Source organism: Callospermophilus lateralis, chromosome 5 (assembly GCF_048772815.1).
Source record: "Callospermophilus lateralis isolate mCalLat2 chromosome 5, mCalLat2.hap1, whole genome shotgun sequence".
Classification (NCBI taxonomy): Eukaryota; Metazoa; Chordata; class Mammalia; order Rodentia; family Sciuridae; genus Callospermophilus; species Callospermophilus lateralis.
Genome location: NC_135309.1, coordinates 66,359,057 through 66,386,465, shown reverse-complemented (window position 1 = coordinate 66,386,465; position 27,409 = coordinate 66,359,057). Strand labels below are relative to the sequence as shown.

Sequence of the window (27,409 nt, the reverse complement as noted above, 5' to 3'; positions counted from 1 at the left end):
CCAAAGGTTTTACATCCATGAATACATTTGACTAAATTTTCCTTCCCTTTCAGAGGCTTTCTTTAAAAGAATCTAATGAATTATTATTACATTGAGACCATAAACTATATGGTTTATATTGAGATGAACTTGGCAGAATTGGCTTTTACTGACCCCGCCCTTCAAAGCAAAGAATGGATGAAAATGAAAGCTATTCTCAAGAATAGCTCCAAATAAAAGCCCAAAGAAATTTGACATATGCAGTGGGGTGAGAGACTGAAAAATCTTTGAAAGAACACACACACAAACATCAAAACATTCCATTTAAATGGCCAACAATGGAAACAAACAAACAAACAAACAAAAATCTATGAGCTGCTCCTTGGCCAATATTTCTAAAAGGCCAAGTTTGCTGTACAAATGCAGACTGGCCTATCTAATTGCTGCTAATAACCCTCATGACTTTGTGATTTATGTACAAAGGCAGAAAGAGGCCTCAATTAAGATCTACATTGCATCCTAGTCAAACAGTCTTTGTGACAATTTCCTCTATTTGAAATGAGACTTATATTGTTTATATTGTTTGTAGTAAGAGAAATGATGTGACTGTTTGCAAGCAAGATGCACCCAAATAGGTCCCTGAAATATGTTCAGAATGAGCCCAGGTGCAGTTGGAAGGAGAGGAAAGGAGTCCAGGGAAGAAAGAAGAACAAATGATAGACAGGCTCCCTGGCACATCTGCCCAGGGCACGACCTGCATTATAATAACTTGTTTGTCCTGCTAAAGTGCTGTAATGTTTCTCTTGGCACAGGGATCCCATGCCAGTTTCTTATAGGCTTTATTTTAAGTCTTAAGGTTTATATTCTATAAAGTCATCAATGAAAGGGAAGATGATGTTCAAGAACAAATGTGTCCACTCTCAGGTTATCTTTTTCCTTGAAATTATTCTTGCAAGTAAATGTTAAATATATCCATTCATTCAACAAATTGTGACAGAGGACCTAATATGGGCCAGGCAAAGACTTAAGTGCAAGAGATTCCCTTTGGTTGGTAACCTCCTGCAGTACTCATGGTATTACTGGGTCTTTGTGAGTAGGTAGGTTATTTCCATGGAGAGTAGCCATCATACTTAAAATATTGGCAAGAGCAGCTGAAAAGAGCTTAGGAAGCATCTACAGACTCAGAGTTGTTTTCTGTTTGTTTGCTTGTTTGACTCGTCTAGATTTGAGGCAATTGTCGCCTTTATGACTTTATCAATAGTAGCCTTCTGCAAAAGAAAGACTGTCTGTGATTGCAAATGAATCATGACATCACTTTAATAATGCTCATTTTAATTAATACTAGAGCTCTGAAAAGGAAAGAACCTATCAATCATCTTTATTCTGTTTCTCTTCTACACAATCTGCTAACTAAGTCTGCTCCCTAAATGAGAAAAAGGCTGAAATTTTATGGGTAAAAAGCAACCAAAGCCCCTTATATCCAACACAGATGTTGGATGGTCCTGCTGAGTTCAAGCCAACAACTGCAGTTCTCATCCATTTTCTCCCAGCTCACTCTTGCCTCACAGCAAAGACTTGTAACTCCTCTCTATAAAATTGAAATAAACTGAGGTCGGGCTGGCTCAGAGGATCATCTGAACTGGCCAGGATCTCCAGGATCACCTAGTTCAAACCATATCCATGCAGGAGCTGAGAAGGATAATATGGGTTTCCTCAAAGTCACAAGTCAATCAGAGGCAAGGGCGTGTCTGACCACAACATGCTGATACTCTCCTCCAGAGTTCTCTTGCACTGCATCATAAAGCAAGAAGATGCTTTGGCTTTACTAGTCCCAGGGACACCTCTCCTAAAAAAATAAAATCCAGCAGGGCACGCTGGTGCATGCCTGTAATCACAGCAACTCGTGAGGGTGTGACAGAAGGATGCAGAGTTCAAACCTAGCCTCAGCCACTTAGCAAGTCCCTAAGCAACTTAGAGAGACTCTGTCTCTAAATGAAATATTAAAAAAGGTTGGGGATGCTGAGTGATTAAGTACTCCTGGGTTCAATCTCCAGTACCAAAATAAAATAAAATCTCATTTCATCCTTCATATCTCATTGTCTAGTCTTTCACAGAAACATAGAGATTAAGCCATGATAAATGTATCCTTGAATTCCAGATGTCCCAAATAGGTTGCTGGATCATTCTGCTGCGGAGCTCCCTCATCTGGCTTAGTGTGCTGGGTGTATCTCTGCTTGGCTGAATGGGAATGGGGAGCCTGGCTCCTATGTCTGGGAAAAGGACAGGGTAGAGAGTGAGAAGGGGCCTTGAGCCCAGATCCACACTTAAGCAAGGCAGAAAAATAGCATCTGCTTTTCCATCCTGCATTCACACATGCTCCTGGACAAAACCCAGAAGCTAACGCAGACAGCTGGCAGAAGAAATTCATGAACCACCACTAGGAGGACATACACTCAATTATGGTTCCAACAGCTCAGTCAGACCTTCCTTACTACTTCCTTCCATTGAACACTGGCCCACATCTGTGAGCTACCAGGTGTGGAAAGTTGGAAATGATACATGGAGAGAGTAGTCACCTGTGCATATGGACCTACTGCTTTCTTGCCTACGAAACTCACTTCATCCTAGGAACAATTCTAGGATCTTGCTTTTTCAGCTGTGTGACTTTAGGCAAGTCACTTAATCTCTCTGAGCCTCTCTCCAGAATGCAAAATGGTGGCTCATAGTCATACCTATGAGTTGTTGTGAGTTAAATGAAATTATCCACATAGTTTGTTATGAGTTGAACTAAATAATCCCAATAGTTTGTGCTTGGCACTCGGTAAATGGTAGATATTAGTAACAGCTCCACTGTGCGTGGCTCCGTCTTTCAAACTACTGAGCTCCCTGCAATCTGATTAACAGAAGAAACATTCCTCAAGTCAAGTATGCTAGACTCCATGAAGGGACAGGGACCAAAAGAGGCCAGACAGAGAGGTTCATCCTATTCCACTAAACTAGTTTGGTTTGATTTGGGAAAGACTCTATTTCATAGGTTGAAATAGATGTGTGTTGAGTGTGATTCAATAGAAGAAGGACTTCATAGAAGAGTCTAAAAGCAAAGAAGCCAATTTCTCTGGGTCTTCCAAGGTCTTTTCATTCATTTCCCATTGGCCTAAGGAAAAAGGGATAAAAGGTGAAGTTGCACATAGATTTGAGGAGAAAGTAACCAGGGAGAGGTTTGGCTCTCCTATTAACATCACTCAGGGACTGAAAACATATCCGAATTTCCAAGCCCCTTCTTATTAGAAGCATTCATTTAAACAAACAGAGGCACATTTGCATCCTAGGGACACATCCTTACTTTTATAAAAATGTTTGAACTTTTCAAATGTAATAAACAGACATAAATGGTTCTATAAAATATGCCAGTAGGTAAAGAAACAAGGGTCCTTTAGGATATAGAGGGGTTTTGTTCTTTTTTCAAATTCAATTTATTTTTCCAGCAGAGGAAAAAGGACAGAGGAAAAACAACTAAAAGTCTTGTTGTGAATAATCACTTAGAAAGAACATCTATAACCTGTGTCACTCTAAGATAGAAGCCAACTGGGACTGAAAAACAATACAGTTCAACTAAATTAGGAAAATGTCCTGTCTTTAAGTTCAGGGAGAGTTCCTGGGTCAAACTTCACAATAAACTGATGGCCTTCACTGGATTGTCAAAAATGACAAGTACAATTCTGCAGAACACTGTAACATAACCAAAGCAAAAAACTCGGATTTCATATAATACCACGTTCATTTTTGTTTGCAAAAACTTGTTTTAAAAAAGAAGCTTCCCAAGTAGTTTCTTTCCAAAGCAGACCTTTGCCAAGTCTTTTATTAATTTCCACATTCCAAAGAAGTTGAGATTTTATAAATAAATCCATATTTACGACCTTAAAAACATCCGGGTTCACAGACCACTCTCAAGGTCACTGCCTCATTTAAGTCTCCCAACAGCCCAGTGAGATAATAAAGGGGGCTTTTTATTTATAAGCTAATGGTTCTGCCACATAAACTTGAATTCTCTCAGGAAATCTATTTCTCTAGAATTCTCCAAAGTGCCCAGCTGGCTCAGTCACAGCTACTAACGTCCAGAGCTCTTTATACACCAGAGGCATTTTACTAGTATTGGGAAAGAGGAAAACCTGGTTGGCAACCATTGCATACCTGCTCAAAATATCAAGTAACCAGTGAACACCCCAGGCAGGGCCTGGACAAGATTTCCACGATCAGATATCTAAGATGCTTTCCATTCCTCAGTGTTTGGTATTTTTCTTCTGTCTTTTACCCTGGAATTTCCCTTCTTAGATCCCTTACATGGATAGGGCTGGTTTGCGGTAACTCCTTCTTTTAGCTTCTCCAATTCTAATCCTTCATCTCCTAATATTTTCTCCCATTCTTAAGTGATACCCTAAGAAGCAAAAATGAAGGTATAGATTCAAGGGTGGGGCTTTCCTGGTCATTTCCTTAGGTTCTAGTCTAGTTTTAGGTCCCTAACTCAATAGCTTCAAAGAGCTGGGTGTTCCTCCAGTTCATAAGAAATGTCTTCTTAAAAAAACAAAACACAACAAAACAAAAACCTTATAGCACCTTAAACACTTTTAAGCAAGATCACAGAGCTCTGACTGCACACCTTAGATTGAACTCTCCAGGTGGAATTCCTAACTAAGGATGTTTCTTCTAGCAGTTCCCAAATAACATACACACAACTCAACTTCAAATGCAATTGAAACGTATTATCTGAAAGACAATATTTATAGACATCCAATTAGCATCCAATTACAAATAGTCAGCCCTCTATAGTTCATCTCTAGAGGGAATTCTGTAGCTCTTCATCTACACCTTTCAAAAACCTTCAGCTGCAGGTGGCTCTGGGAGGCAGAGTTGAACCAGGGAAGCTTCAGCTTTGATGCTGGGCAAGCCCTGGGTGTGATCTCCAGCTTTGCCTCAAAATTCTCACTGAATGACTCTGGATAACTGACTTCACCTAGCTATGTTTCAATTTCCTTAACTGTGAGATGATTTCCTGCAGAGAAATTAGAAATTAGGAAAACTAATTAGAAAACTCATATAAAGCTCTGGGACTAAAGTACCCACCCTTGTGGTCAGCTCCAAGTTATAGCTTATATAAGAGGAAACCCATGACTGCAAGTACCAAAACTGTCCCCCTGTAAACTTGATATGGTGGCTACCATCCCAAATATTGTCTTTATGTTCTACTTAACATAAAAGGTAAAAGAGATTTTCTAAGTTTTTAATCCATGAAATAGGGATAGCTATAGTGACTGTCAGTATTGATTCAAAGGCTCAATGAGACAATGCATGTAAGGCACTTAACACAACGCCTGACGCACAATTAACATTCAATAGATATGACTTTTTATTATTAGAAATTATTTTTAAATCATGCATTCATTTAACTGAAAATTAATTAGGTATCCATGTGCCAAGCACTGGACCAGACAGTGTATATGCAAGGTCTGTTGTCCTGATCTGATGAACCACACAGAATGGTCAATCTCTGATATTTAGAAGCAAGGACTAGTGTGGAGGTAGAAAAGATGATCCATAAAATACCCTGAGAGGGAACAAAAAAGATCAGAGGCCTGAGCTACTCAAAGGAAAAGGCACAGCCAGTTCCACCAGTGACAGAGAACTGTGTCTCCTTTCCCTGCACCCAGGAAACCATAAACATAGGCTAGTGGGCATGTTTTAATCTCAGGAGAGAAGCAAAAATAAGTGGAAGGAGAAAAACAAAACAAAAAAAATGACAAAATAATCTTTCTTTGGCCCAAACATGGTGGCAGAAAGTGGTGACTAGAGAGGAAAAGGGGACAGGGTCAGGAAAGACTGCCCCCCTCAGTCTTCAGATTACAGTGACACTTCAGCAACTGGGTGGGGCAGCTTACACAGAAAGGAAGAGAGGGTGTAGGAAATCTAATTCAAATTGCAGAACAGTACCATTTTTTTAACTAGACTGATATTGACAGTAAGCGATGGATGTTACATTTGGATCTTTAATCTCATTTTCTCTATGTGTAGCTCTGAGACCATATTTTAATGTTTTTAACTATACTTAATAAGGTATCTCAACCCTTACAGTACATAAATAATTATCATCTTCTATAGATATGTAAAAAATACACAAATAATCTATTCTAAACTAGAATCCTTGCTCATGAAAATACAAACACAAAGCATAAGAAAAAAAATCTACAAATAGATTCCTTATCCCCAAAGACCAACTGCTCTGGCCATACCCTTCCTTGTCATCCCTCTGGATTTAACAATGAATGTAAAGCAACCTGGCTTGAAGAAATTCCCAACCACTGTCCACTCCTGTTAAAGCTGCTGGAGACATAGCCCCAGCTTCGAGGCACAGGCTGCTATGCAGCACCACGCCCCACGCCCAGAGAAAGGATAGGAGCTGCACTGAAAATGAAGGATGTACCCCAGGGAAGATCATCCAAACAGAAACAAAAGGGAACCCACTGCAAACCTGGTCCTGAGATTAGGGCACCGCTACATTTCCTGGGGCTTCTAAAGCAAGTTATATCAAGGTTAAATCTCTTTATCTTTCTTTAAAGTGTCTTAAATGGTACATAGAAGAATGGGCGTGGCCCGCAAAGCCATGTCACAGATCTTCCATAAGAAGAACCATTGCAGTTTCAGACTAGGAGGAAAAACAACCAATTGATTCTTTATATATCCCAAAAAGGAAAATTGGCAAATGCTTACTAAATGTAAATAAGTGGAATATACATGCAGCATACCTCCAGCATGTAATAGCATGAGAGCTGTGGTTCTATCTCCTGAGTTAGAGAAATAAGTATAAAAATGAAGCTCTGGTCCCAATCAGCTTTTAAAGAATTTGGATGTTACCTTCTACAGATCTTTGCATAGACAATTGGCACTGAAAAGATATTTTGCACAGTAAAAGCAATGGTCCCTCAATAATGAAAAATGAATGATATTAGGTAGTGGCAAATCCAAAGCTTCTTCCCCGGGAAAATGATCCCTACCCAGTTCATCTCTTTTCCTTGGAGTGTTTCTTTCTTGGGACCAGCCTGTAGGGTTGGGGTGTATTTGTGTGAAGTGAAGCTCAGGTGCATGAAAAAGGTATGATGCTGCAATGGAAATAAACCAGTTGACAATAAAGTGCACTCACTAGAGGCAAGAGAGGCATCTTCCTGCCTGTGGAGAGTAAGGTACTGCATAGCAATAGCAAATACACAGGGTGTTCTAAGAATAAGGAACAAGAGCAAACAGACTCCAACCCACAGCAAAACCTGGTGGATCCTGGCAAATTAACTGGGATGGCAGGTAAAGCTCTGCTCTGGGGCAGCTGCAGAACCTCCCAGGGGCCAGCAGATCACTTCCTTTGTTCGCCCTGCAAAGATGGAGTAGCCACCCATTCCTCCACTACACACACACACACACACACACACACACACAATCCTATTTACTATAGACAAAGCACAACCATACTGTTTCATACTAAACTAACAAATGTCAGTGGCTTTTGCTTTTTGATTGTTTTAGTGCCCATCCCAGACTGCCATATGGCCGTGTTATTCAGAGACATCATTGCAGCACACCACTGAGGAATCCCACGTTGGGGCGCGGTATTTTACTCAGAAGAGCACCTTTCTGGACGCTGCTGAAGATGTGGGTTCTGTACCTGATAATGCCACATTCCCTCTCCACCCCGCCCTAGGTGCACGCCCAGCACATCTGACACCCTCCAGCCCCGGGTGGCTGGGTCTTGCACACAATGGCAGTAGGACACGACATGTACACAGCCTGTGCCTGCGACCACAAACTAAAATCACTAAAAACTCATCCTTTCTTGGGATGTGAGAAAGAAATGACACGAAAAAAAATATATATATAAAATAAATCGAAGGGAAAAGAAAGTTGATCATTCCCGCAGCAGCCACGTTATCTGTCCGGTCCCCAATATGACACACGGAAACATGAATCGCGCCGAATGCAGGCAAGAAGGCGACGCGCGAGGACTGGTGGTCCAGACACCCCACCACCCTCGCGGCGATGGGGGCCAGAGCCCTGGGACTGGAGCCAGGAGAGGGGCGCGGTCAGGCTGCCGAGTACCCCCGAGGAAAGGTATCATCTCCCCACACCCCAGTCCGGTCCAAAGGATCCTTCAACAAGCAACACTCCTCAACCTGGGCAGGCGCACCGAGCCCCGGGCGGAAAGGGAGTCCACGGAGAGCCCGTGCGCCCTCGGGAACTCCGGGCAGTGGGAAAGGAGGAAAAATAATCCAAAGTTCTCTTTGCCACTGTTTGGGTTTCCTCTTTGTTTTGTTTCCCCCAAGCCCCCGGGTCGCTCAGTCTGTGTGGCGCCAGCCGCGCCGGCTGGACTGACCGCCGCTCCCCACCACCGGACCGCGGGTCCCCGTCTCTCCCCCGGGACGCGGCTAGAGAAGCCGGCAGGACCAACCGCCCCGCCCGCGGCGCAGTGGGCAGCAAGTGAACCGGGGAGGAGGTGGCAGCGGCTCCCGCGCCTGGACTCACCGTGATCCGCGGGATGTTCTTCTTGCCTTGGTAGGACATGGTGGCGGCGGTGGCTGCAGCAGCTGCCTCCCTCCCTCCTTCTGCTCCTGCTCGCCTGAGCCTTGCTCAGCGCACAGCGCCCCGAGATCAGGTGGAGCGAATGGTGCGCTGGCCGCGGCCGCCGCCTCCTCTCGCCTCCGCCCCCCTCCCGGGCTCCCGCGGTGGCTGCCAGAGACAATAGTAAATCTCCCTGGTCCCCCTTTCACCCCCGACCCCCCCGCCACACACACCCTCCTCCACTCGCGTTCACGCCCGGGTTTTGTTGTGTCTTTTTTTTCTTTTGTGGTGCCAGCTGGGACCCCGTAAGACAAGAATGGCTGATCTGCGACTCCTCCCTCTTCTCTCTTATCCCTATTGATTTTCCTCTTTGCATCTGCCTCACCCACTTTTTCTTTTTCTTCCTTTTTTTTTTCCCCTCCCTCCACCGGCTAGTGCAACGGAGCCAGCCTGCTCCACAGCCACCAGGGGGCGCGAGGGGCTTTTCCGGGCGGGGATGCTGCAGCTCCGGGTGTAAGAAGTACTAGTGTCGCCCTCCCTAGCCTCCTGGGCCAAGCCCCTCGACGCTCCAACGCCTCAAACAACCCTTAGACCGATTTTCCGTCGTCCCGACCCTTGTTTCAGCAAAGAGATGGCATTGGACTTCCCTCCCGGAACCCGCTCTCCATCTTCGCGCGGGCTGACTTTGGCGGCAGCTGCCTTTGTTAGAGCCAAGGGCTGGGCGCCGCCTCTGCTAGTCGCAGTGTGTGTAAACAGTAGGCGCAGTCCTTTAGAAAGCAGAGACCTGGTCAGACTTTATGCAGCCTGGTCGATTTGCTGTTATCCTGAGACCATGAAAATACACATTGAGAAATCGTAAAGCTGTTATTTGCTCTCAGGGGGCGATGAGGAGCACAGTATCACATTAACTATTCTCTGTATTTAAAAAATATTCTCAGCCATATTAAAGGGAAAAAAAAGCCTACACTGTCGGATTCAAGAGAAAACATTAGTGTTCTGTGGATAAAAAGTAGAAAACACCTGTAGTGCCAAGACAGAAGCCTGGGCAATGTTCTGATGTGCAGCCATTGATTTTGTGAGTAGAACTACTACTGCTGCCGCTCAGTGATCAACCATGTGCACTATTCAAAATTCTGCGTTTATTGCTGATAGAAATTATAGGACTCAAAACATGGCCTTTCAGCAGTGAGATATATTGTTCTTTAGCTATGTGCTAAAATGAAACATTCAAAGGAAACATATTTGGAGAGGCCACTATAGGTTGGGTCTTAGTGGTGGTTGGGGTGTGGGGGCTTTCTTTGATCTGCTGAAAAATAATCCCAAACGTACAATTTAAATAACAACAAAAATTTGGCTGTGTATGCAAAATTTATAAAATCCTCTATCACCCCCACTCTCCAGCTGTCAATCCTAATATCCTACTAAAGACAAATTCTGTAAATACCATTTAGCATGACCAAATCTGTTAGGGATCTTGAACGCACACTTCTGTTAAATCAGGCCTCTGGTCACAGTTGTGGACATGTTGTCAATAGGTTGAAGGCTCACTTGCAGTAGAGAAGCTATATAAGGTATCCACAGAAGGAGAGTACAGAATGCAATAGTGTGGCCTTCCACAAACTTGAAATGAACCAGCCTGGTGACATAATCAAAGGGCACTCTAACCCCCCTTAAGCACTTCCTCTCTGTGCTGAGTTAATCCAAGCTTCCAGTAAGTCATGGTTAACTGGACTAATGTGTCTTCACAGGAAAAGTCCACAGCAGTCTCCACTTGATTTCTCTGATAGTCTGGCAAGGAGGATGAATGCCAAGCAAGGTCACCTCCCTGTACTCTTTTGCAATATGCAGGGGGGGAAAAAAAGAAAAGACTGGGCCAAAGGCACGCCCTAAACATTTTGCTTTGTTCTTAAAGCATAAATGCTGAGACCACTAGCCAGGAATTGTGAAATTACAAAGCATTCTGGGATTGGCATGCAAATGAGCAGGATTATATTTAGAGCAGAGTAAAAGGAGAATTAGCTACATACTATGAAACCTTGCAGAGCTCTGTCTCTTTCCCACATATTTTATTGCTCCACACTTGCTGGAAGGGATCTTGCAAACTTTGCTTTAGAAAAGTGAAGTTATGTACTGGACTTTTGACAATCTTAAAGAAATACCATTGCATCTTTTTTTTTTTTTTTTTTTTTAAGAGAGAGAGAGGTATAGAGAGGTAGAGAGAGAGAGAATTTTTTTTAAATATTTATTTTTTAGTTATCGGCAGGCACAACATCTTTGTTTGTATGTGGTGCTGAGGATCGAACCCAGGCCGCACGCATGGCTACCGCTTGAGCCACATCCCCAGCCCGCATCTTTTTTTTTTTTTTTTAATTGCCCTTTAATTTCATGGGTGTCTCTGCCTTACTTGCATCTGAGTTCAGTTATCTCTTCTTTTAAAAGGTCATTATAATTCAGAAACTCTTTAAAAAATATCTTAATACTATATTTTTTAATCACTTGATAATTTTGTGTGTGTGTGTGTGTGTTGTGTGTTTTCAAATTACAAGACTTGATAAACCTTTTGAGGTTAGATTTGCCTACAAGAGGCTATTCTGAACAGGAATTCTGATGTGCTCCTCAGATCTGACTGTTGTGACAAGTCATGCACTGGAATACATAATAGCCAGCTAATCGGTTCAAGCTGTTGCCATCATCAGAAGCATACAACACACAATTTTTCCCTGTTTTGTTCTCTTCAATCATCTTTTACTTTCTTAAATAAAAATAAAGTCTCTAAGATGAATTTAAAGGAAAAACCCTTCCCTGACTATGCTTTTCCTATTCCGGGAATAAGAAAGGCAGCCATCAATCAACACAGGATGCCTCTGTGTCTGGCCAAGGGAAAGAGAAATGGAACCAGTATGGATGTTTTCCACAGTAGAATGACTCTGAATGGTTTTCCTTGGATACACAGCAGTGCTTGGCTTTAGGTCTTCAGGAAAATATGAGAGAGACACAGAGAAACAGAGACTTGACTTAGCTCCCAAAGAAACTTGATTTTGATCATTAAACCTGCCATTCTCTCAGACTTGATGGCTACCCTATGCTAGTTACTCAATGGTTTGGCCCCATTCTCGACTCCTCTCCTTCCATAACATTCCTACACTCTATATCCGATCTTCAGCTACTGTTATTGGTTGTGTCCCTTCAATATATATCCATACTATGATCTTTTCTCTGCATCTGCAAAGTTCTTCCTGTGTAGCCACCATCTGTTATTACTGGATTGCTGAATAACCTCCTAACTGGGCTGTTTTCTTCACCATCACTCATTCATTCACGCATTCTCATGACATATGACATTCACATAACATTTACCTTATGCCATTATTTTTTCTAAGTGCTTGTGTTGCAAGGGTGAATAATAATGATGATAATGAAAATGTCCCATATCTCATAGTTTCCTTTATATCCTTAGTCAAAAGAGTACCATTTGTCATTTGCTAGCCCACTTTCCTGCTTTATTTATCTTCACAGTAATTTTTATCACCTGACATATTAATATATTATTGGGTATTATATTATCTTTCTTCCCCTCACAAGAATGCAAGCTCCTTGAGGTCAGGAGATACGTCGGTTTTATTCACTGAGTACCTGAAGTAGTCCTCTTGCCCATAGAGATTGCATAGAAATTAGAATTATTTGGTGAGTGAATGTAGAAATTTAAAAATCTATATCTGAAGAAAAGGTAATTAAGTGGAATAAGAGCTATCTTGTAACTAAACAGCACGTAATTAGAACTTAGATTTTAAAATATCTATTTCTGCTCCTCTGTGGCTTTCTGGGTTTCCTGATTCTAGATTTCAGAGCAGGTGAATCCAAGATGGTGACAAGTCACTTTGCTAGTATGATAATTCCAAAATTGCAAGGCAACATATAGGCCAAAGAATGACCCAGCAGAATATATTTAGTACCTGAGCACTGATTAGAAGGCTGTGGCTTTGAAAGAGGCTGCCGACAAAGCCTATGGGGAAGATCAAAAATTATATGTTAAAGACTTTCTTTAAAGAAATAATATTTAATCCCAAGGAAAAAGTATGGACTATAATCCAGAAGCGTGTGCTGTTTAAGGACCTGGATTTGGGAGTGAAAGGAACCTCGGTCCACATTCCAAACCACTTCCTATGTTCATGATCTTCAGCAGACTACTTTAACTTTCAGAGCCCTGGCTGGGTTCCTCATTTCTAAAATAGAGACTTTATTACCTACCTCACAGTGTTTTTGTGATGGTTTATTAATTCATTCACCTAATATTTATTGAATATCTACTATGTGTACCAAAGCACTAAGGATACAAATATTTGAACAAACCAGGTAAAATCCCTGATTCTCTGAAGCTTACATTATATCCTAGTCAAAGAGATGAGTCAAGATAAAAAGAGTTCAAATGGTGGTAAGTGCCTAGGGATAAATAAAGCAGAGAAGGGGAGGGGATGGTCTTCAATGTGTACTAAGAATAGGGTGACTTTTACACACAGGGGTCACTGAAGACTATGTGAGATAACAGTAGATTGAACCAAATGGTAACAGTGAAGGTGGTTTAAAAAAAAAAGCCACATATTGGATATATTTCAAGGTAAAGCCATCAGTGTTTACAGATAGATTCGAATAGAGTGTGAGAGAAATAGCAATCTAGGGCCAAACTTAATTTTTTTTCACTTAAGCATCTCAGTGGAGGTGAAGGTGCAATTGAGACTCAGAAAATGGGATCTCAAATCCTGTGCTTTCACATGCAAAGAAGTTTTAGACCCCACCTCTGAATCAAGGTCCCTCTGACCTTTGTTTGTCTCTCCCCATCTTAGCACAGAGAGCAGCTTTCTGCAAAGTTCCCTTATCTACCTGATGAGCTCTGCCAGAAGAAATGCAGTTGCCTTCACTCTTCAAACTAAAATTTCATTAACCAAAGACTAAAAGTCCTCAGAGGAAGAAAAGTTGTATGCCAATGGGGTGATTCAGTGAAGTCTACACTTGGATACTCTTTTGTCACACCACTGTCATCTAATTCAGTCCCATAAAAACCATTAACAATCCATTTTCTGTGGGCCAAACAGACTTGAACCCAGGCCACTGTGTATTCTCCAAGCACAATGGTTCCCCACCAAATCACTTATTATGGCCCTAAAAATTATCTACATTCTCCATTCTCCCTCTCTTCTATTGAATAAGGTATACAAGTTTCTGAGTCATGTTGGGCTGGTGGGTAATCATACCATGTGATGACTTCCATGCACATCATACATCTGTGTGTCTTTTTCTCCAATTAATCTGTCTTTGTCAGCTTCTTCCAGCGAACTTTAGAGGGTAAGGGGAAGGTTTCCCTTTGCCCCTACTCATGGGAAATTCAAAGAAGGAATGGGATTAGGAGAAAGGTCAGAATGAGTTTGTGAACATTCCTACTAAACATGCAAATGAAATGTTGAACATGCTGGTAGATATTTGAGATTAAAAAGGTAAGGGGGAAATCTAGACCAGAGATAAGTATCATTTAAAGCAATAATTGTGGATGAAATTACCAAAGAAATGAGTGTGAGGGAGTGACATGACCATAAGAGTATGACATACCGACAATGTTTACTTTGTAAAGAAGGGCAAAATAAGATGAGAATGGATACTGGATGAAAGTGCTCTCAAGGTCACAAAGACCTTGACCAGAATATATATAAATGGGTATCTCAATATCTGCCTCATAGTGTTTTGTGGGCCATTGTGTGTGTGTGTGTGTGTGTGTGTGTGTGTGTGTGTGTGTAGAAAGTGATTCAGGGACATTTACTGAATATCTACTATGTATGCCAGGCAGTTTTAATGGGGTTGTGGGATAAAAACCTCATTGGAGTGTTTTTGGGAGAAAATAAAGGTGAAAACTTCAAACATATCATAGACAATTCTTTCAAAGGAATTTATTATAAACAGACAGAGCAATAGATCAGTAGCTTGTCACTCCATGACACAGAAATAATAACATAGTTGTGTGCCAATGGAGGGGGGATCCAGTGATGAGAGGAAATTGCATGAGGTAGCAGAGAAATTAGACAATTGCTATATGGAAGTTATTGAATGGGCAACACAGGTGACATCTAGTGTTCAAGTGCAGGGTTTCTCCTTAGTTGGGAACAGGAATGGTTCCTGCACAGTAGTAACTCAAAGTATCCTGGTAGAGGCCCCGTAGCTAGGTCAATTTCATGGAGGGTGTTTATGGAATTTGTCTTCTGACTGCATCTCTTTTCTCTGCAGTCAGGTAAAGCAGTCTGAGAAAGAAGGTACTGGAAGATAGAGAAGAGTTGGCATGATTTTTTTTTTTCAGGAGAGAAAAGGGATTAGGAAAGCAATGGCATGATTATCTGGCAGCACCCAGGAGTCCCTTCAGTTAGTGGCCATGAATTTAAACAGAGATAGATAAACTTGGTTGTGACTGTTCCTCCAGTCACTGTATCAGCATATGTGCAGGTCAGGAGTAGGGAGGGTGTGGAATTTAATATGGGTTCCCTTAGCTGAGTGCTGAGAAGGGAGAAAGAACTTCAAGGAAATTCCTGAAGAACGGGATCAGAGCTGGTTAAAACAGAAGGGAGGACATGCATGCATAAGGGAGTCAAGGACAGTGGACCAGTGGACGTACTGATGACTAAATAAACATTCACATGAAGCTCTTAGAATAAAATAAGTTAATCACATGGCAGTGGTTCCTACCATTATTTTTAATGTTTTGATTATTATTTGCTGAACTTGTTGTGGTCAGGGACTATGTCTTATTTATTTTTACAGTCCCCAGTTCTTTTATAGTGTTTGGAATAGAATAAAACCAATGAGGGGAAAGTTAATTGCATAGATAGAAAAGCCCAGAAAATTCTTTGTTTTAATGCCAAAAATTTGTGTTCAATAATTTATAATTTTGACCACTAATAATATTTTCTACTCTTAAATATACACATTTATATTTTGCTACATTAATATGGGAAAACATTTCCCCATGGTCTTAATTTGAAAGTAGAGAAAAAAAAAGAATTTAAAAATAAATGTAGAGGAGTACTGGATGGGGAAAATCTACCTACCAGGACGCTGTGAAATATACAAGCTACTATAATGCTATATAAATAAATATTTAATTTTAGAACTGCCGGTTAAGTCATTTGGGGTCATTAAATTTACCTACAACTCAAACAAAGGAAATCTTAGTCATATAATTCCACTGTTAGAGAATGAAAATCAAAGTGGTGATTCACTGCTATTATTAGATGTTGCATATTAAATATAGAAATAAACTGACAAACAACCTTGCCTTTGATACCCAGAAGCCAAAAAAATTGTAAGTCACAAAAAGGTATGAATCAAGATCAAGGTCACTCCAGCTTGGGCAAAAGTGTATAAGCCTCTACATAGAGGTTTTCATTCCTTTCTTCAATTAGACAATGATTCTGGAGGCTTCTGGCCTGTTCCCTGAGCTTTGCTAGCAGTTCATCTCAAAGCCACAAGTCAAGATTATGGGTAAGTTCCGGTGGGAGGAATAAATTATTGTATGTTGATTTCTATGTCTGATCCAGCACATGATAGACACACAGGTGAGCTACTCATTCTAATGGGAAAAAAAAAATCTTGAAGCTTTGCTTTGAAGATCATAGGGGGAGACACTATGATCTGATTGATTTATTTAAACTTTAGGAATTTTTAAGATGTTGTTTTGCCAAAATTGCTGCTGTGAGTCACTTTTCATCAAAGAATCCCAGTTTTTGGACTAATTATATTCATGAGATTGGGAAAGAAGTCAGCCTGGCATATCATTCTTAATATCTAAGATCAGCTGTGGGTATAAGTATAGGAACATTCACTGCCCCCACAGCAATAGCTTCCTTTCCTATTAAACCCACTTTTGAACCATGCTGTACAGTTGATATCTGAATGTTTTTTGAGAAGTGGTGGGACTTGAATTTGGAATTCAATATAAATTCATACTTTTATCATTTATTCACCTATGATAAAATTTAGCAAATATTGTTTAATTCCTTTTTAGGTCAGGATTAATGTTAGAAATCATTTCTGCCACAACAGAGGCAGGTGGCAGCACTTAACCATGAAAAGCCAGGTGGATACAATTATCTGAAGCCCCAAGGTCACAGTGGTATCCAGGAACAAATGACCTGAAGAATTTTGAAGACGCTTAATAGATACTTACTGGTCGGAGAAGCACGATGAATGGAAGTTGCCCAGATGAGTATGATGGTAGGCAGAATAACCCTCCCCACCATCATAAATGTCCTTCTCATCCCTACAACTTATGAAGATATCACCTTACATGGTAAAATGGACTTTGTGATTAAGTTAAGGATCTTGTCATGGGAAAGTAATCCTAGAATATCTGAGGGGGCCCAATGTAACCACAAGAGGCCTTATGAGGGATGGAAAGTGAGTTGGAGAGAGGAAGGGAGGGAGTTGTGACGAAGGAGGACAGGGCCAGAGCCAAGGACATCAAGACATGACCATGAGCCATGGAAATTTTGCAGCCTGTAGAAGCTGGGAAAGACAAGGAACAGATTCTCTGCTAGAGTTTCAAGTAGGATAGACGCTATGCTGCCACCTTGATTTTAGCCCCATAGACATATATTAGACTTCTGATCCTGAGAACTGTAGGAGAATAACTGCTGTTTTCAGCCTCTATGTGTAGTCATTTGTTATAGGAGTAATGAGAAACTATAATAAGGAATAATAAAAGTAAATCAAGCACTGAATGATCAAGAGACTGAGGGTAGTCACCCCACTAAAAAGTCATGAATCCTGGCCCAGTTTCTGAATCTGAGCTAGTTTTCAGGCTTGCAGTCCATTAAGTGAAGGCAAAGCTGGATCATCAGGAGGAAGTAGCCTGCAATGCCATGCCCAGCACAAATGGTAATGACTCCTTTAGTCCCTGCACAACAGATCCTCATGGCCATGCACTGATGTGATTTAACTGGGAAAGGGGACAATCAAACATCTTGAGGACAGACAATACAGGTTCCCAAGTGACACTGATACTCAGAGACTTGAAATATTAGCATAGATCACTTGCAGAATGGAAACATGTGGAGGAGGCAAGTAATAAATGGGTTCCTGGCCTAGATGTGGCTTACTATTGGCCTCTGTGGTCATGTATGCACCTAACGGTCATTTTCACAGACTGCCATTAATTAATTGGAATAGACAGACAAGGGTAAGTAGCAAAACACCACTTCAGTTTCTTAGTCTCTGGGGTAAGAGCTATCATACAAGGAAGTCTTGAGAAAACTTTAAAACTGACCCCCATTCTAACCTAAGATAGTAAATCAAAACATTTTTATTCTGAGGAGTGGCAGAGATTAAAATAGCACACTTAAAGACATGAAGATGCAGGACTGGTGTTCCCCATTGTGTCTCCATTTAATTCATTGATTTACACACTATAAATGCTAGACAAATCCCAAAGTGTGACTTGATCAAGTAATGGTCTAAAGCAGCTTCTTTTCTGGAGCAGACTGTCACGGCCTTGCATACACTGCATACAGCCATTGGTCTAGCAAAAAAAGTGCTTTTCCATCAGAAAAGGGGATCCAAAGCACTTTGCACGTATTTAGAACAGACAAGAGTACACATGAATAGTCCCAAGCCCAGCATATGTTCACTATTATTCCTTATCACAACATAGTCTAAAAGACCTGTCTATATAGCTTGAACATTTCAATGGTACATTCTATTGATGATATCATAAATTTGACTAGATGAGCAAGAAATAACAAGCTCATTGAAGACTTTTGGTAAGACACATAAACTCTAGAGAGTGGGAGATTGAGTTCAGGGCCCAATCCTAAGTAAAATTTTAGGAGTGCAGTGGATTAGGGTACTCTGGGATATTTTCACCAAAATAAAAGATAAATTATTGCATTAGGCAACATTTTCTGCAAAGAAGGAAGCATAAAACCTGGAAGGCTTCTTCAAGTTTTAAAGACAATGTATTCCACACCTGAAAACATGTTCCAGCCCGCATACATAAAAAGCTGTCAACTTGTGAGTGTCTAGCCGAATGGGCCCTGTAGCTAATCCAGTTACATTGCCCTGCCACATGGGCCATAAAACTCAGTAATACCTATGGTATCAGGGATACCTGTGGTGGATAAAGATGCCACATAGAGTTTATGCAAGTTCTAGTAGAAAAATCCTAATTTAGACTCCTCTCACAAGAGACTTGTGCATTATTTTTAAAATAGATCCTTGAGAGCTATTAGACCCTGGTAGAAATGGAAGCCTGACCAGAGTCATCAAGTGAACATTTAGCCAGAAATGCCCATCATGAGCCAGGTTCCCCACATTATATGATCAGGTGGCCTATCAGCAATTCATTATAGATGGAAGTGATACATCAGCCCTTCTCATTGAGTTATATCAAATACCGTATCAATCAGAAGCTATGATCCTGAATGTGGAGGAATGGCCTATTTAAGGCCAAACTGAAGCACTGAGCTGGAGGTGATTCTGCGTAAGGGGAAGAATACCATCCTCCAGGATTCACTGTATATTTTAAATCAATGCCTTGTATAAGATGCTGGGTCTTGGAAGGATGAATAAAGGAACCAAGGGGAAGAAGCAGGAATGACTGACCCTTTTCCCTTTACTCCCAAGGACCCAACTTGGGAAATGCTTGCTTTCCATCTCTGTAATTATGGGTTATTTGGTGCCTTTTCCTCAGTGGGAAAATGTTTTCATCAGGGAGCATGACCCACAGGAGTACCCTTGAACCACAAGTCGCAGCAGCCACCTGGTACTTTGGGCTCTTGTACCCAGGAAATAATCAGGCAAAGAGAGTCAACATTCTTGGAGGACCCTGACTGTCAGGAGGTAGGACTGTTATCACACAATCAGGGCAGGGAGGAGTATGCACAACACCCTGTGAACCACATGGGTTCTTGTAGGTACTAACGCTCCCTAGCAGGAGCTCTGTCAGATGAGATTTCAGACCCAGGAAATAGATTCGGGATCCCAGCAGGAGGAAGAAGATGCAAGATGCAGTTGGGGTAGTATTCAGGGGTGTCAGTATCCCCTATCTAGCCCCCAACTCCAGCTTCAGCCCCCATCCAGTTCCACTTTGCCCCCCATGTCCTTTACATAGGCCTGTTTTTATATGTAAGCAAACAAAGAAGGCACACTGCCAGTAGGTTCCATAAGTGGGCACGTTTACGACCTTGAGTACATCCGCTGAATCAGAGTTTTTATGACCTTGACTACACACCAACCATAATAGAGCTGATGCTTGACCTTAGCTACGTACTAAAACTATAACATGGCTCACTGGAACCTCTGGCGAGGGAGCTTAGCTATAGGCATTTTGGGCTTGCACCTACAGGCTCTGATCCTCAAGATAAGGGTCCATGTCCCAACCCCAGGTAAATTACCTGGACCAGCAGAGTTCCTAGCTAAGAATGAGAAGAATCCAGAATGGTCATAAATAAAGGGGGTTAGTGTTAAGAGCAGCCATGAGAAAAGAAACCTAGAGACCTAAAAGGAGAAGTCATTCCAAATCCCAGAATTATTGCTCCAAGAAGTTACCCAAAGAAGTGAATCAGAACAGTACAAGGAGTGGTCTACATTAGACACTGTGGAGCTCTACCCAGATCCTTGTCGGGGACTGGAGAGCCTATTCCCTCAGGTGCTCTCAACTCTTAGCCTACAGCCCCTCTGGCAAGTGCCCTTATTTAGGAATTGCTCACCCAAAGAGCAGCCTGATCCAACCCTTTGTTAACATGAGCAGATAAAGGCCTGCTTCCTCTCACGAAAGGGCAACAATTTTTATGGGTCACTCTAGTTTCAGTGAGGAGTCCTGTGCAGTCAGCTCATGTTTTTGATGAGACCCCATCACAGCTCAACTTGTCCTTCTGCCAGATCCTTCTTTCCCTTGCACAGATGTGGATCCCAGGAACACTCCCTAGTGAACTTCCTGTACTCTCTTCTCCATCTCACAATCTGCTTCCCAGGAAACCCAACCAGCAACAGTGAGACTGACATTAAACCTTGACAAAGATTTTTCATTTAGCCAGGATTTAAAATTTTATAGATTTTTACACTCACGTTTAGATTTCTTTAAAAATTAAAGGTCCTGGCAATTCTAGGCTCACCGACACAAATTAGTACTCATCATTGAGAGGCAAATACCAACTGCCTTCTGGCTGCACATGTATTCTCCAACTAGCCAGAAATCCTGTTGCCTCCTCTTCTTTTACACAGGACTGACTTCCTTTTACTTATTTCACCTGCATGGTCTCTGGCCATTTGAATTTCTGACATCAGACCAACTGAAGACTCTGAGTTACTTAGAAATTATAAAATAGGGACTGTGTGTCTCAAAATGTGAGGGTTGTTCAAATTCAAAGAAGTCTTTGGTACCTGTACAGAATGGAAGTAGCAGTGACTTATCCTCAGGGAGCTACCTCCTCCCCAGTCCACCCTACCCACACTGAGCCCTAAACCACAAGATTGAATCTCTGGATGCCCAGACCTTTTGTTAAAAGCCTATTTGAGAGCTTGTGCTAGAGCTGCTGAATCTTCAGTTAAGAGCAATCAATTTCCCCCCTGGGTGAATGGAAACACATGTGATTTGCTTCCGATCTCCCCCTGTACAGCACAAGATCTTACTCCCAGATGAAGGATGTGAGACTCATTCCTAATCGAGGCTCAGAAGAGCAAGCCAATCCCCAAGTGCTAGGCTACAACCCCAGTTTATATTTTCCAAGTTTCCCATCTGTCTCCAGGAAGGAACTTTGGTTGTATGCTGTGTGTGTGTGTTTCTCTCTGGTTTCCTGTACATAGCTACAGCAATCGCTCCAAGGCCACAGGGCCTCATCAGCCTCTGATTCCCTACCTTTTAGAGAAGAAGTAATGGCAGAGATATATGCCTGAGTTCTAAGTCACAGGTTGCACTGAGAAAATTCCCAAGGGTGCCACGGAATGAGAAACAGGCATCTCTTGCACATAACTGACACACCAAGAAATGAGGACTCCTTGATTTAACTGGTCACCTCTACACTATGATTCTCAAATGAGACCCTGTGCTTCTGATCAGGAGGCCCAATATCAAATGCTCACCAGACCCGCAGAATACTTGGATAGTTTTAAAGTTTTAAACATTCATTTCTTATCGATAACATGAACATAAGCATAAAAAAAAAAGACGGAAACAAAAACAGCTTAATTTTTCAAATTCATTTAAAGTATTTGCAACTGGAATTTCAAGAAATACTGGGGCTTACTTGTCTTATCTATAAAACGGGTCAGTATAATAGATAAGTGGATATGCTGACACAATCATGAGGGGAAAGGTCTTATGGACTGATCCATTCATAAGGAGTTGCTGATATATATAATTATATCACAGAGTGATTAAGAGGAAATATTTTGGAGTCTCTAGAGCCCAAGTGAATAAAAAAATGAAGGACCCCTGCCCTTCCTAGCCAGCAGTGACTCATTTTTATAATCATATGCCAAATTAGATAAGGACTTTCTGAACTTGGAGTACAGTATATTGAGCATTTTCCAAAAAGCCATGATATTCATAACCAATTAATGCATATTTAAACAAGCAACCAGGTCCTGTTTTCACTACCTTAGAGTCACAAATTAATTTACAATGACTTCCTAAAATCCCAAGGTAATGTTGAAATGGATGAATCATTTTGTGTTATTGACACCTGACTAGTTTTTTACTTTTTATGGGGATTATCTTAGTCCATTCCTACCACTATAACAAAATACCTGAGATGGGGTAATTTACAAATAACACAATTTACTTCTTATAGTTCTGAGAGCTGGGAGGTTCACAATAAGGCACCAGCAAGTTTGGTTTGGGTGAGGACCCTTTCCCCAGAGATGGTGCCCTTTGTGACTGCACAGGGCAGAGTGGGCAAGCTAGCTCCTGTTGGCCTCTTATCAGGGCACTAATTCCATACCTTAGGTTAAAGCACTAATGATTAATCATTTCCCAAAAGGCCTCATCTCTTAATGCTATATCAAGTGTTATTAGGTTCTGACATATGAATTTGGGTTGGGACACCAATATTCAGATCATAGCAGGGATACCCCATAGCCCAAGGGGAAGTGAAGCATAAAAAGATGCTAGTTAAAACAGTGGTTCTGTTATAATGAGAGTTTTAAACTAAAGCCACTGTGGAAAGCAATTCTCATTAACACCCCTATAGCTTTGATTCAGCCCTAATTAAAATTAGAGATCAGAGGGCCACTGTCTTTTTCTAAGCGGGAACCCTGGAAATCACTTGTAAGGCTAGTTTTAAGAAACCACTGTCACACGTGATTTCACAAATACAATGCCCTGGATTAGCAACTTGCCTTTGTTTAGGAAGATGGGGAAAAGATTAATGAACATTTATGCATGTCCATAGAATTTAAGCTGAATCTATATTCTCTATTTTGTCACCATGAAGTTGAGTTTCTATGTCCTCTAATTTAAAAAAAAAAAATTGCAGAGAAGTTCCTGCATTAGTGAAAGTTCATTTTAATAGGCTCAAGCATCTGCAAAAATTTACCACAAGAAATTAGATGGTCAGAATGTTTGCTGTAAACGATTCTCAGATAAACGTAGAAACTGTTTGCCATAGAAAGTTCATTGACTTGTTAACTCTCTGATGACGATTTTGTGATGACCTTGTTAACTGAGTTCTCTTTAATTAGTATTAGAAGATGGTAAGAGTAGATAGGCAGAATTAATAATAGTCGCATGACATTCATCACAAGTGTAACAGAACACTACAAGCCAATTAACTTGAGAACACAATGCAGGCCTTCTATTTTCCATGATGACACCAAGAGAAAAATATCTGAGGTAGCCTATCACCCATCACCAGGGACAGAGTGGGGGACCCCAATGAATATTGGGATGCCGTTGAGCTACCATCACACCCTGATAGCCTTGGCCATCTGCAGCTGTCAAACTGTCTGCCTGATGCCAACAATCCTCTCCTTCCCCACGTTACTCTACATCACTGACAACCGCTGTACACTGATATCAATAAACCTCATTGACCGGTGCTGGGCCCCCTTTGTTCCTCCCCACCTGGCAAGCAGCCATTTTTTGCCTTGATAGGGCCAATGGGTTCAACCACAGAACCGAGAAATGGAGTCCAGCTCTGCTGTTCATGATGACATGTGCTTAAACTCTAGCTTTGTCCTGTGTTGCCTCGGGACAAGTTCTTTGAAACTCAGTTTTCTCCTCCGTAGAATGGGACAGTGGTTAAGTTATATGGCACACGGTGGAATAATAACAGAGAGGTCCTGATATTTTGTGGATGCTCCTAGAAACCGATCAATCAATCAAATTAATTAAGATATTACCTAATGTTGCTCAGGGTCAGAGGGTTGTTGAGTGAAATCTATCAAAAGAGAGCCAGAAGACAAACCTCCAGAGATTACATGGTATTTATTTCTACCCATCTTTCTGAGGAGGAGCATTTCTAGTTTTCTTCAGATTCTCAAAGACCCCCAAAACGTCATGCCTTCTCTCCCACTGGTGTAAATTGCTTCCTAATCCTTATCTCTCACCAGACCTGTTGCCTCAGCTTCAGGCTCATAATCTAATTGTGTACAGGGCATCTCTACCAGAGTGAACCACAAGTGCCTCAACTCCAATACCGTGGACCCCATGTGCACAGTCCAGATCCCTTTTGGGAAATAAAGAACTTATTACTCCAGCTTCCACACATGCTGCTAGCCAAAGGATCTCAGCCACTAGCCATCTGTGGATACCTCTTCATCTAATGACATCTACCTTGCCTGAGATGACACAGCCTTGGGGGGTTGACACACATCCAGTGATACCAATGATGTACACCAAAGCCATAAAGGCAGGGCCTCCCTATCCCCAACTCAAGACAGAGCTGAAGGTTCATCCTCTCTTTAGAACTTGCAGGACCAGATGAAGTCTCTGCTGAGGCTTTGTTCCTTCTCCACCCTTTTTCCTTTCCTTCCCTCCTACTGGTGTTGACCTTAAAAGCAGTCCCTGGTAAACCTTTTGTTTCCAGGGCTGCTGGACCACTCAACACATCTAAGAGATTTCCAGAATCCCCTCCTACACTTCCTGCAGGGCTGTGCAGCTCAGCTGGTGACAGCTCCTTTTGCCTGGTCACCCTAAGCGGAAACCTGATCCCCAGGCTCCAGTGCTGTTCCTCTCTCTGTTCCCTCTGCCTGGATCATGCTTAACTAGTTTTGCTCTTTCTTATCATTCAGATCTTATCTGGAACGTCACCTCCTCACTTACCTGTATATGAATCTCCATTATTCCCCAATACCCTCAGGTTAAAGCCCAGGATTCTTAATATGATGTACAAGGCTGCCCAGCCTTGACCCCTGATCATCCCTATGGCTTTATTCCTCTTATCCTTGACTTGCCTTCATGTACCAGAAATGCCAGGACCTAAGAATTCCTCTTTCTCATCATGCTGTTTCTTGCCTCCAAGCTCTTGCGAAGTCATGCCTTCTGCCTAAAACGGTTTAACCCTCCTTGACCTGGGAAACTCCGAATTATCCTTTAAGACTCAGCTCAGGCATTGTCTCCTTCAGAAAGCTTTCTCTGATCTATTCTCAATGTCCCTGATGCTTCTGACAGTTTCTGCTGACCTCCAGGACTGCCCTAATAAAATATGTTGCAATTATCTGTTTTGTTACTATCTCCCTTGGTTCTTTGAGCAGGGGATTCTCTTTACTCTTTTATTTATTTATTTATTTATTTATTTATTTATTTATTTGGTACCAGGGATTGAACTCAGGAGCACTTGACCACTGAGTCACATCTCCAGCCCTATTTTGTATTTTATTTAGGGACAAGGTCTCTCTGAGTTGCTTAGCCCCTCGCTTTTGCTGAGGCTGGCTTTGAACTTGCAATCCTCCTACCTCAGCCTCCCAAGTGGATGGGATTACAGGCATGCACCACCACGTCCAGCTCTTTTTACTCTTTATTGCATCCCCTGTGCCCCACATGGTATCTAGACTGTAGAAGATGACACTCATGAGATGCAAGTTGAGCGATTGCCTTGAATGAATACAAACATTCATCTACACCACATGCATACACAAAGGCAAACATACATAAACACATTCAAACCAAAGCCCACTTGAAGGCAGAATTCTGAAGCACAGATGGGTCGGGGGAAAGAAAGTTTTGGAGGTATCACCTGGGTTGACTATTGTCTTAATGAAAATACCTTGTTAAAAAGCTAAAGTTCACAATCCCAGGGAAAAAAAATGGAAAATAAAGGAGGAAATATATTTAAAAGATTCAAGTGTAAGTATCCAGCCAGGCTGGAATCAGGATCTATCAGCCACAGTCCTTCTTTTACCCCCTGAGGCTATATGGTCACTTTATCCACACCTCTAATTACATTAGCTACTTTTTTGTCTACACATTTGGCCACTCCATGTTTCTTTATTCTAATCACATTCTGAGAAAATAAAATGAAGATCTCTTGGTTCCGATTTCCAGTTGGAAAGATTCTGATTGTCTCTACTTGGGTCAGTGAATCTATAATCTAATCACCTATTGGGAAGCAATAGTAGAATCACATGACAAACAGCTGTATGGTATTCACCCATGTAGACACAATGACATTTCTGCCATTATGATGATGGAGGAATCCAAAAGAGACACCTGGTGGCCAGTTTCTTACCTGCTACCCAACAAAGGGAGCAAATATGGGTACACAGAAACTCATAGGTCATTATCAAGGAACTATATAGCAGAAACTATATAACAGCATAAAAAGAAATTGAGATAAAATTTACAAGGGTTATTCTTGAAAATCTAGATGTGTCTGCTTGCCATAAACCAAGAAATGTTTTTAGTCCAAATGTTCACATGTATACATCTCTCTCTCCCTCTCCCTCAGGCATCATGTCTATTTACCCCAGCATCATTCATCTCTTAGATCTTCAAACAGATCAATTCCATAAAGCCAAAGGAATCAACCCATTCAGTTCAACATGTGAGACTAGGGAAGGCACGTGGTTTGCTCACCCCTAACTCCCTGTTAGTTCAGGGTTCTGGCTCCAAATCCAGAGATCCATCCTGTATCACACTCTGCTTCACTTCTTCCTAGAAAGAGAGGCAGAAACAGAGCTGGATGGGAGCCCCTCCCCTGTCCAAAGGTTCAGTAGTACTAAGGTAAGTTTCAAATGAAATAAAATTTTGCACAATATGAGAAAAGATGGGTTAATGATGAAGCAGAAACAGTTCACTCTTCTGAAATCCAAGACATAACACCAAGGTTTTGTAGTGAAAAAAGAAAAGGAATAAAGGAATCAAGAGACCCAGGTTTGAACCATGTATGTTTTATTAACAAATTGTTTGATCTCAAGCAATTCTGTTAACCTTTCCTCTTTTCAATGAAGAATACATTCTTTGCTTCCAACTTCTTTGGGCTGATGATCAAATGAGATAACGGAAATGTCTCTGAAAAAAAAAACCTTCAGTCTAAAAGGCTACATGAACACCACCAGGCCCTTAGTATTATTTTTTAATCATGTTAGAAACATATCCAGGACTGATACCCACTCAAAGGCCTATTTACAATTGATGCTTTCCAAGTATGAACCTGCCTTTAAGTACCTCTCTGTTTTTCAAATTATATATTTCTCCAGATGCATGTTTCCAGTTTTCCAGGCTGATCTCATTTATTCATTTCCTGTCCATATTTCTAATCTCTCTCGGCTGCTCTGTACTATGTCTCTTCCTTACTGGTGTCTGTAACACCATCCTATTTACCCTCATCTGCAGATATAATTGCCATAATAGGTTTATGGCCTC

The 27,409-nt window shown here is 41.5% G+C and overlaps 1 protein-coding gene across 2 annotated transcripts in view; it reads right to left on the bottom strand.

Moving 5' to 3' along the window:
- Dpysl3 (dihydropyrimidinase like 3) overlaps nucleotides 1–27,409 on the bottom strand; it is a 106,460-nt gene that overhangs the window by 48,202 nt on the left and 30,849 nt on the right. The window contains exon 1 of one of the 2 annotated variants that reach the window (XM_076856752.2): nucleotides 8,539–8,712. The exons of the other annotated variant lie outside the window; for it this stretch is intronic. Within the exon in view, the coding sequence (XP_076712867.1) occupies nucleotides 8,539–8,577 (39 nt within the window). The 5' untranslated portion in view covers nucleotides 8,578–8,712. Of the gene's footprint in view, nucleotides 1–8,538; nucleotides 8,713–27,409 lie in introns of those variants that run through there. 2 annotated transcript variants of the gene reach the window in all.